Source organism: Colius striatus, chromosome 25 (assembly GCF_028858725.1).
Source record: "Colius striatus isolate bColStr4 chromosome 25, bColStr4.1.hap1, whole genome shotgun sequence".
Classification (NCBI taxonomy): Eukaryota; Metazoa; Chordata; class Aves; order Coliiformes; family Coliidae; genus Colius; species Colius striatus.
In genome coordinates this window covers 2,270,469-2,279,304 of record NC_084783.1, presented here as the reverse complement: position 1 = coordinate 2,279,304, position 8,836 = coordinate 2,270,469, and the positions used below count along the sequence as shown (strand labels likewise).

At 62.0% G+C, this 8,836-nt stretch overlaps 1 protein-coding gene across 1 annotated transcript; it reads right to left on the bottom strand.

The window, feature by feature from the left end:
* Positions 1 to 2,317: 2,317 nt before the first annotated feature.
* Positions 2,318 to 7,730, bottom strand: FGF22 (fibroblast growth factor 22). Its single transcript, XM_062014779.1, has 3 exons — positions 7,469 to 7,730; positions 3,896 to 3,999; positions 2,318 to 2,512 (listed from the first exon to the last, which is right to left on the bottom strand). The coding sequence occupies exons 1-3, from the start codon at positions 7,728 to 7,730 to the stop codon at positions 2,318 to 2,320; spliced, it is 561 nt and encodes a 186-aa protein (XP_061870763.1).
* Positions 7,731 to 8,836: the final 1,106 nt, after the last annotated feature.

Genomic DNA, 8,836 nt, shown 5'->3' with positions numbered 1-8,836 from the left:
GTTGGAAACCTCCTGAGAAGGAGCCTCCACACCCTCCCTGGGCAGCCTGGGCCAGGGCTCCCTCACCTCAGCACCAAAGGACTTTCTCCTCCTGTGCCAGGGGCACTGCCTGTGTGCCAGCCTGTGCCTGTTACCCCTTGTCCTGCCACTGGCCACCACACACCAAACACTGGCACTGAGAAGGGCCCCCTGAGCTCAGGCTTCTCTTCCCCAGTTGAACAGCCCCAGGGCTGCAGCCTTTCCTCCTCACACACATGTTCCAGCCCCTCAGCATCTTGCTGGCCCTGCACTGGCCTCTTCCCCAGGTGCTGGCACCAGCAGAGCTTTGGTTCCTCTCTCCAGCAGCCCCAAAGCTCCTCCCTGTGCCCATGGTTTGGGGTTTCTTCATCTGTTTTGGAATAACAAGTTGATTGGAGAAAACATCCCCTGGGTGGATGGCAGCAGCCTTTACCAATGCTGCCAGGGCCTTTGCCAGGGCTGCCAGGGCCTTTGCCAGGGCTGCCAGGGCTGAGCAACTCACCTGGAATGTTTTTGCTCCTCGGCTTGGGCAGCAGAGCCGGGGCAGCCGGGTGCTGCCTTTCATCTCGCTGGGCGGGTGCCTGTGGGACCAGGCTTTATCTCAGGACCTGTATATCAGGGTTAATAGCTCAGCCACAGCCAGAGGTTGAACCAGAAGCTTCTGCCACCGGGATCCTGAGCTTGGGAAGAGGGTGGCAGTGGGAAGGTCACTGGTTGAGCCTGTATGTGCTTGGCTGGCATGGAGTGCAGTCACTAAAACACAGCCTGAGAGACCTGGAAACACTTTCCCTCTCCCATTGTGTCTCAGCTGGTGGCTGCAGTGGGAGGTTCCTGCTTCCCTCAGAGCTTGAGGGGTGATTTCTGACCTCAGGGTGGCTTTGGAGTGGGCAGAGCAGGTGGTGGGTATGTGGCTGCTGCCACCAGCCTGGCAGAAGCTCCCAGTTGGGGAACCACCACGTGGTTGTTCCCTCTCAGACTTGTTTTGAGCTGGTTGGGTAAGAAATGGAACAAGTTTGGTGGTTTTCAGTGGGGCCATCACTCATGTCTTACGTGACAAAGTGACCAGGCTGCAGGAGGCAGCACAGGGATGTGCCCTGCCTGGGAGCCTGAGGCACAACTGGCCATTCTCTCCTCCAAGCAAGAGGCTGGACCTCACCACCATCCACCCTCCCAGCTCCATCTCTGCTGGGGAGGATGGACAGGAGCTGGGCTGAGGGGAGCAGCACCAGCCTGGAGGTGCTGTGGCTGCAGCCCAGGGAGGCTGGGGCTGGATGTGCCCCACTGCCCTCCAAGTCTCAATCCAAGGCATGGATCAGGCAGCAGCCACTTGAGGGGGCATCAAGATGTGCCCCAGGTACTTCCACTGAGGCTGAGTCCTCAGACTGGGTCTGGTCCTTTCTGCTCTTGGTGCCCTGGCTCAGGGTCTGCACTGGGCTGAGGAGCAGTGTCTGAGGGTCTGAGACAGCTCCTGCTCCTGCAGAGCCCAGTGCAGTGCTGCAGTGGAACACTCAGCTGCAACTGGGATCTTGCTGCAACAACAGAGACTCTCCCAGCCCCTTGTGCCTCTCTGCCTCGTCCCTTTGTGTCTCCAGGGCTGCTTCCCTTGCTCAGAGCCTGGCACCTCCCTGGGGGATGTTCCCCCTCTGCTCTGGCTGTAGGATACATCCACGTTGCTCTCCTGCAGTGCTAGAACAGGATCTGGGCTCTCCCCTGCCACCAGCTTTGTTTTCTTGCTCCTTCCTTCATGCCTCTGAACAACCATCACTGGGTTTTGCTGCAGGTTAGCTTTTGGGGGAGGATATGTGTCCATGAGGAGCTGGATGTGGTGGGGGACCAGCTGGGCTCCCCACCAGCAGCAGCAGAGACAATGCTGCTGGCTGCAGCCACGACCCTGGGGAAGCCAACCCTACCCAGCCCAAACCAAGCTCATCAGAGCTCCAACACTCTCTCCTCCTTCTGGACCACGAGCACAGCTTTAATTGCCACAAATAAAACCCAGTGGGATGTTCCAGCCCCACAGCCTCCAGCACAGATGCTGTGAGCAGAGCAGCCTGGGCTGGGCTGGGCTGGGAAGCTCAGGACCTCAACACGTGGTGGCTGCTCTGCCTTTGGGTGCCTGGCTCAGCACGGTGTGGGAAGCCACATCCCTGCAGGGCCACGTGTGGAGCATCTGCCTTGTGCATCCCCCCAGCTGCAGAGACACCAATAAATAACCAAATCACAGTAACAGACATGTCCATAAATAACAAACCACCTCTTTTTCGCCCTCTCCGGGACGATGTGCAGCTGCCCCTGGGGCTCAGCTGACCAGGATGGGCAAGAAATGGGTGGAGAGGTGCTGCCGCCGTGTCTTGGCCCCTCGCCGCGGTCTCCCCCTGCTGCTGAGCGCCAGGAACATGGGGCGGCCGCGGTGCCGCCAGCGCAGCGCCGAGTACGTGTTGTAGCCGTTCTCCTCGATGCGCTCCCTGAACTGGCAGCTGGGGTTGAACTCCTTCTGGCAGGAGAGGGAAAGGGGTGAGGGGAGGGGGCTGGGCTCAGTGGGGTTGTAGTGCTCCAGCGAGGTCAGAGCCCAAGAGTGGGGTGGGGAAGAGTGGGATAGAGTGGGATAGAGCAGAGTGGGGCAGGGCAGAGTGGGATAGAGCAGGGCAGAGAGAGGCAGGGCAGAGTGGGGTAGAGCAGAGTGGGATAGAGCAGGGCAGAGAGAGGCAGGGCAGAGTGGGGCAGGGCAGAGTGGGATAGAGCAGGGCAGAGAGAGGTAGGGCAGAGTGGGGCAGGGCAGAGTGGGATAGAGCAGGGCAGAGAGAGGTAGGGCAGAGTGGGGTAGAGCAGAGTGGGATGGAGCAGAGTGGGATGGAGCAGAGTGGGATAGGGCAGAGTGGAATGGGGCAGAGTGGGATAGGGCAGAGTGGGATGGAGCAGAGTGGAATGGGGCAGAGTGGGATAGGGCAGAGTGGGATGGAGCAGAGTGGAATGGGGCAGAGTGGGATAGGGCAGAGTGGGATGGAGCAGAGTGGAATGGGGCAGAGTGGGATAGGGCAGAGTGGGGCAGGGAAGAGTGGGATAGAGTGGGATAGAGCAGAGTGGGGCAGGGCAGCGTGGGGCAGAGCAGAATGGGATAGAGCAGAGTGGGATACAACAGAGTGGGATAGGGCAGAGTGGGGCAGAGCAGAGTGGGATAGAGCAGAGCAGGGCAGAGAGAGGTAGGGCAGAGTGGGATGGGGCAGAGTGGGGCAGGAAAAAGAGGGACAGGGCAGAGTGGGATAGGGAAGAGTGGGATAGAGCAAGAGTGGGGCAGAGCAGGGCAGAGTGGGATAGAGCAGAGTGGGGCAGGGCAGAGAGAGATAGGGCAGAGTGGGACAGGGCAGAGTGGGGCAGAGCAGAGCATTCTTCTCTCCAGTAATGAATGACAGGACAGGAGAAAATGGGTTCAAGTTGCAGCAGGGAAGGTTTGGATTGGACATTAAGAGGAACTCTTTACCAAGGGGGTCGTTAAGCATTGGGACAGGCTGCTCAGGGAGGTGGGGGAGTGCCCATCTCTAGACATATTCAAAAGACACAATGATGAGGTGCTGAGGGATGTGGTTCAGTGATGGGCTTGGCAGTGTGAGGTGAGGGCTTGGATTCAATGATCCTTTAAGGTCATTTCCAGCCATAATGATTCTATGATTCCAGTGGGACAGAGCACAAGCCCAGCTCCTCCCCAGTCCCTTGGGGCAGAGGGGCTGTGTGGGTACAATCCCCTGATGGGCAACAGTATGGAAAACCAGGAGCCTCCTCTTGAACAACTATCCCAGCAGGTTTAGAACCCTTTGTTCCATCTCTGCCCTGCACCTCTGACCCCAGTCTGGTCCCTGCCAGGAGGCAATGTCCAACCTACCGAGCCGTAGAGCCTCCCCTGCTTGTTCATGGCCAGGTAGAAGCCGCTGTGCACCGCCCGGATGGCCACGACGCCCACACGCACCGACCGGATCTCCACGATGCCTGTGGGACAGGGAAGTGTGGCCCTGAGCCAGGGGGGACAGGACAGCCTCAGGGGCTCTGTCCCAACGCTGGCATGGTGGTGGCAAAGCATCCCCCCACTCAGAGGGAAGAGGCCACTGATCCTCCCCCAGCGCCAGAGCAGCTGGAGGGATGAGGCTGCAGCAGGAGGGGGAACCTCTGATGCTCTGATCTTTATTCCTCTGCTCCCCAGGGCCCAGCTGCTTCCCAGATGGGCTGCAATGCCAAGCATGACCTCTATTTGTCTGGAACAACTCTCTGCCCAGTGCTGACCTCACATTTACCCTCCTCTCGTGGGCAGCTCTGCCCTGTGGACCTGCCTCTTGCAGAGCTGCCACCCAGAGCTGCACACTCAGGGCACTGAGGCCAGCCTGGCCCTTGGAGGGGCAAAGTGTGGCTGTGGGTGACAGTGATGGCACACAGCCACGTTATGGTGGATGGAGTCACCTGGGCAGAGGGCTGCAGGGGTAGGAATGGGATCAGGATGGTGCTGAGGGTGAATGCTGGTGCTGATAACCCAGCTGGCACAAGCATGGGCACACAGCTCCATGCCAGGCACTGCAGGCAGGAAGAATTGCAGAGGTGCTGCAGGAGGTGGGGGTGAGCCTGGGAGGCAGCTACTGCAAGGCCCAGTCACACTGGGCTGGTGTGTGTGTGCCCAACTGGGCTCCCAGCACAGCAGGTCATGGGAAAGGCATGTGGTCAGACCAGGGCATCTGAGAGGGGAAACACCCAGAGCATCAGCAGGGCCTTTGGATTCCTGCACTGCCTCACACCCACCAGTGCTGCTGCCAGCCCTGACACCCCCTGGGCACACAGTCCATGAGCAAGGGGAGAAGGAATCTGCAGTGGGCAGCAGGCAGGGGCTGAGCCACAGCAGGAGCTGCCCCTGGGCTGCACCTGGAGAGATGGGGCAGGAGGATGCACAGAGGCTTTGGCTGGTGGCAGCACATGTGGCTCAGGGGCTGCAGCCTCTGGAAGGAGCTTTCACCAGCATCAACCCCTCAGCTGAGGTGTCGTTGTCTGGGCATCACCTGCCTGGGGGCACTGGTGCCCTCTCTGGGAGTGCACAGGGTGGATGTGGCATCAGGGCAGCGTCAGAGCTCCCGAGCTTGTGGCTCCTTGAGGGTGATGTGTAAGAGGGGATTTTGAGCCCAGCTGCACCCAGCAGGATCCACAGGGCCCAGCCCAGCAAAGCCACTGACAAGCAGCAGCCCTGGGGAAGGGCTGAGTGAATGCCTGTGAGTCCATCCCACTTGACACCGTCTGGAGCTGCTGCTATTTATAGCAAAGGCCTCCTGCTGTTCTAAAAATAGCCCTTCCATTGCTGTCCCTGGTGCCCTGCTCAGCTCTGCCCTGCTTTGCCCACAGGTGCCTGCCCAGTGCCCGGCTCTGCCAACACAGGGCAGCAGCTCCCAGTGTTCCCAGTCTCACACCCTCAGCCCCAGCAAGGTTCCAGATGCGGGTCTGGAGGCAGGGGAAGCCCTGGGAGAGGCTCTGCCACAGTGCAGCCTCTGGCAGGGCTGGTCCAGCAGCTGCCAGGAAGGGCTGAGGAGCCCTGCTCGGGTTATCTGCCACCCTGATAACCAGGGTGAGCCCCGATGCGCCAGCCTGGAGCCGCTCCACCTGCCAGGCCCCGTGGCCATAGGGCCCAGGGAACGTGTTGGGGCACTTTGTGCTGGCAGCAAGCCCAGGTCGGGACTCCTGACAGCCTCTGACACCACGAGAGGGTTCCCTGGGCTGGGCTGGGCTGGGCTGGGCTCTCTCATGCTGCAGCCGGCTGGGTGACATCCTCCTGTGCTGGCCAGGAGACAGGACAACCCCTGCTGATGGGGTTGATGCATCTTTCCCCACCTGGTCACAGAATCACCCAGTCTCAGGGGCTGGAAGGGTCCTGCAAAGCTCATCCAGTGCAACCCCCCTGCCAGGGCAGCACCACCCAGAGCAGGGCACACAGGGACTCATCCAGCTGGGTTGGGATGTCCCCAGAGAAGGAGCCTCCACAGCCCATCTGGGCAGCCCCTGCCAGGGCTCCCTCACCTCACAGGGAACAAATTCTTCCTTGTGTTGCTTTGGAACCTCTTGTGTTCCAGTTTATAGCCTTTAGCCCCTTCCCATGTGCCCCAGCAGCCCTGCCCTGTCCAGTCACTGCTCTGCCAGCCTGGTGCCTCTCTCCCTGTCGCAAGGGGCCAGGATCCAGCACCCAAAATGGGCTGATGCCACAAGTGCTGAAGCTGAGCTTGCAGCCCTGGCTCTTGCCATAGCCAGACTGTGGATGTCACATCCCCCCGGGGGGGTTGTCACCTGCAGGGGGCTCAGGTGGGAACAGGCAGGATCATGGTGCTGAAAGCTGCTCTGCACCAGTTCAGGGACCCCAGTGTCAGCCCCCACAGCCTCCTCTTCCCAGCACTGTACAGCACATGGGCTGCAGGGTGGAGCAGATGCAACCTCAGCCCCAGGGGAAGGCCTAATCCTGACAGCTCACCCCCAAGCTCCACATCTCAGCACAGCCAGGGCAGTGCACACATCCTGCAGCATTCACCCTCCTCAGCCCCCAACCCCAGGGCTGTGCTGTGAGACCCCCGGGTCCCTCAGCCTGTGGAGAGGCTGCAGTGTGACCCCAGGGCACGGCTGGGCATCATGCCCCAGAGCCTGTGCCCTTCTTTGTGCTGTGGTGAGGGGCTGCCAGCTCTGCCCACCCGTGTTCCTGCTCTACAGGGTGTCTGTGTGATCCCACCCACCCTTGCACTGTGCTGAGCCCCATCAGGCAGCTCTGTGCTCCCCTCCAATGGGGCTGCTCCTCTGTCCCACACCAGCCCCATGGACCAGCATCACCCCGATGCTTCCTCCATCCCTCCTCCTCCTCAGCCTCCCTTCCCAGTGCGTTTCCAGGGAGCACAGCTCCTCCCTCCCAGTCAGTGCCAGACGAAGACAACCCCAAACACAGAGCAGGGCAGGGCAGGGCAGGCAGCCCCCAGCCCCGCTGGCAGGATGGGACGGGACAAGAGACCCCGCGGGTGACTCAGGGGCTGGGCAGAGCCTGGCCGGTGTCTGCACATCCCTCCTGGCTCCTGCAGCGCGACGGGCAGCCGGGGCTCGGGAAAGGGGCTCCGGGCAGCGGGCAGCAGGAGCTGCCGGTGCTCCAGCGAGCTCCGTGTCCCGACGGCGGGGCGACGGGGACAGCGGGGACAGTCGGCACGGCCGCAGGAGACGCTCTGCAGAGGGTTTGTCGGGCGGGAGGAGCTGCCGCCGCTCCCCGGGGCCGGGCACAGCCGGGTCCCGCCGCCGTCCCGGGGCTCCTCCGTCCAGCCCTCACCCTCCTTCCCCGGCCCTGCCCGGCCCCGCCAGCGCCCGTCTCTGTCCCGGGCTGAGAGGCCGGTGGGACCCTGCGCCGTGGCGGCCGCGTGTCCCGATTCTCCCCGGCCCCGGCCCCGGCCCCGGCCCCACTCACTGCCCGGCCGCTCCCTCCAGCGCGTCCCCTCCACGCCGCCGCCGCTGTCGATGAGGAGGAAAAAACGGGTGGCTGAAAACAGCCTTCGCCAGCGCACGTCACCCTCCAGGTGACCGTAGCTGCGGGGGGGCCGCCGACCGCCCCAGGCGGCGCTGCCCGACCCCGGCCCCGACCCCGGCCCCGGCCCCGACGCCGGCCCCGCCAGCACGGCGAGTGCCCCAGCGAGGCAGGCGGCGAGGGCGGCGGGTGCCCCGCGCCTCATGGCAGCGGGGGGCGGCGGGGCGGCGGGTGACGGGCCATGGCCGCGGCGGCGGCGGCGGCGGCGACCGGCCCCGACGGGGCGAGCGGCGGGAGCGCGGGGCGAGCCGGCGGGGCGGGGCGGGGCGGGGCGGGGCCGGCCAATGGGAGGAGAGGGGCGTGGCCAAGGGGGCGGGGCCTCCCATTCATAAATCGGCGCCCCGACGGCTGCTCACGATCGTGGTCGCTGCCCCCGGTGCTGGTCGCTGCCGTCTCACCGGAGCTCTCACGGCGTCTGGTTGAAGTGTTACCGAAATCTGCAGCAGGGAAAATGACTCTTCAAAGCAGGTTTTATGGTTTAGGAAGCCCACATCAGCTTATCTCAGCTCTGGGGGTCCCAGGGGTGGCTCCTCCTGATGTTGCACCCCAAGAAATGAAAGAACACCTCTAGCAGAGACATGAGCCCCCCACTCTCCTGTGACACTGCAGTGCAAAGGGATGTTCAATGTGATTTGGGTGCAGAGTTGAGGAACACAGTGGGAGGTGTTTAGGACGTGCTCCTTTTAGCTCATAACCACTTCTAGGGGTGTCAAAGGGGTGTTTGATGTTGATTTCATGGCTAATGAAGCCATTTACTCACTTTGGGCACTGTGACCTTGCTGAAACTGTTTGGAAGTCGGTTGTCTGCTCAGTTCTCACAATTTATAGCCAAAACAGAGCTGCCTTGCTCTCCTGAAGCTCCCTCCCTTGGCCTTTCTCAGGCTGACTTCAGAGGCCTCCCACTGCCAGGTGTCTGCACACCAAACAAGCACCACTGGCACTTTTAAATGCTTTTCACCCCTTTGCTTGTGGTTCTCTCATCGTGCTTGTATGAAACCAGAGCAGATTTGGTTTGCAAAGCCCTTGAAGCTGCTGCAGTCCCAGCCCTCCCCTCACCCTGCCCAGCCCAGCACTGACCCACAGCCCTCAGCACCTCAGCTCCAGGGCTTTGGGATCCCTCCAGGGCTGGGCACTCCCCCAGCTCCCTGGGCAGCCTGGCACAGGGGCTGACACCCCTCTCAGGGAAACAGTTCTGCCTCAGCTCCAGTCTCAACCTCCTCTGGGGCAACTTTAACAACAAATGAGGGTAGA

Bases quoted from the DNA above. Each gene is read 5' to 3' on its own strand.
- FGF22 (XM_062014779.1), bottom strand. From the start codon at position 7,730: ATGAGGCGCGGGGCACCCGCCGCCCTCGCCGCCTGCCTCGCTGGGGCA. The intron at 4,000-7,468 runs GTGAGTGGGGCC...CCTGTCCCACAG, and splicing joins CTGGAGGGAGCGGCCGGGCA to GCATCGTGGAGATCCGGTCG. The intron at 2,513-3,895 runs GTAGGTTGGACA...CTCTCCTGCCAG, and splicing joins AGGGGAGGCTCTACGGCTCG to AAGGAGTTCAACCCCAGCTG.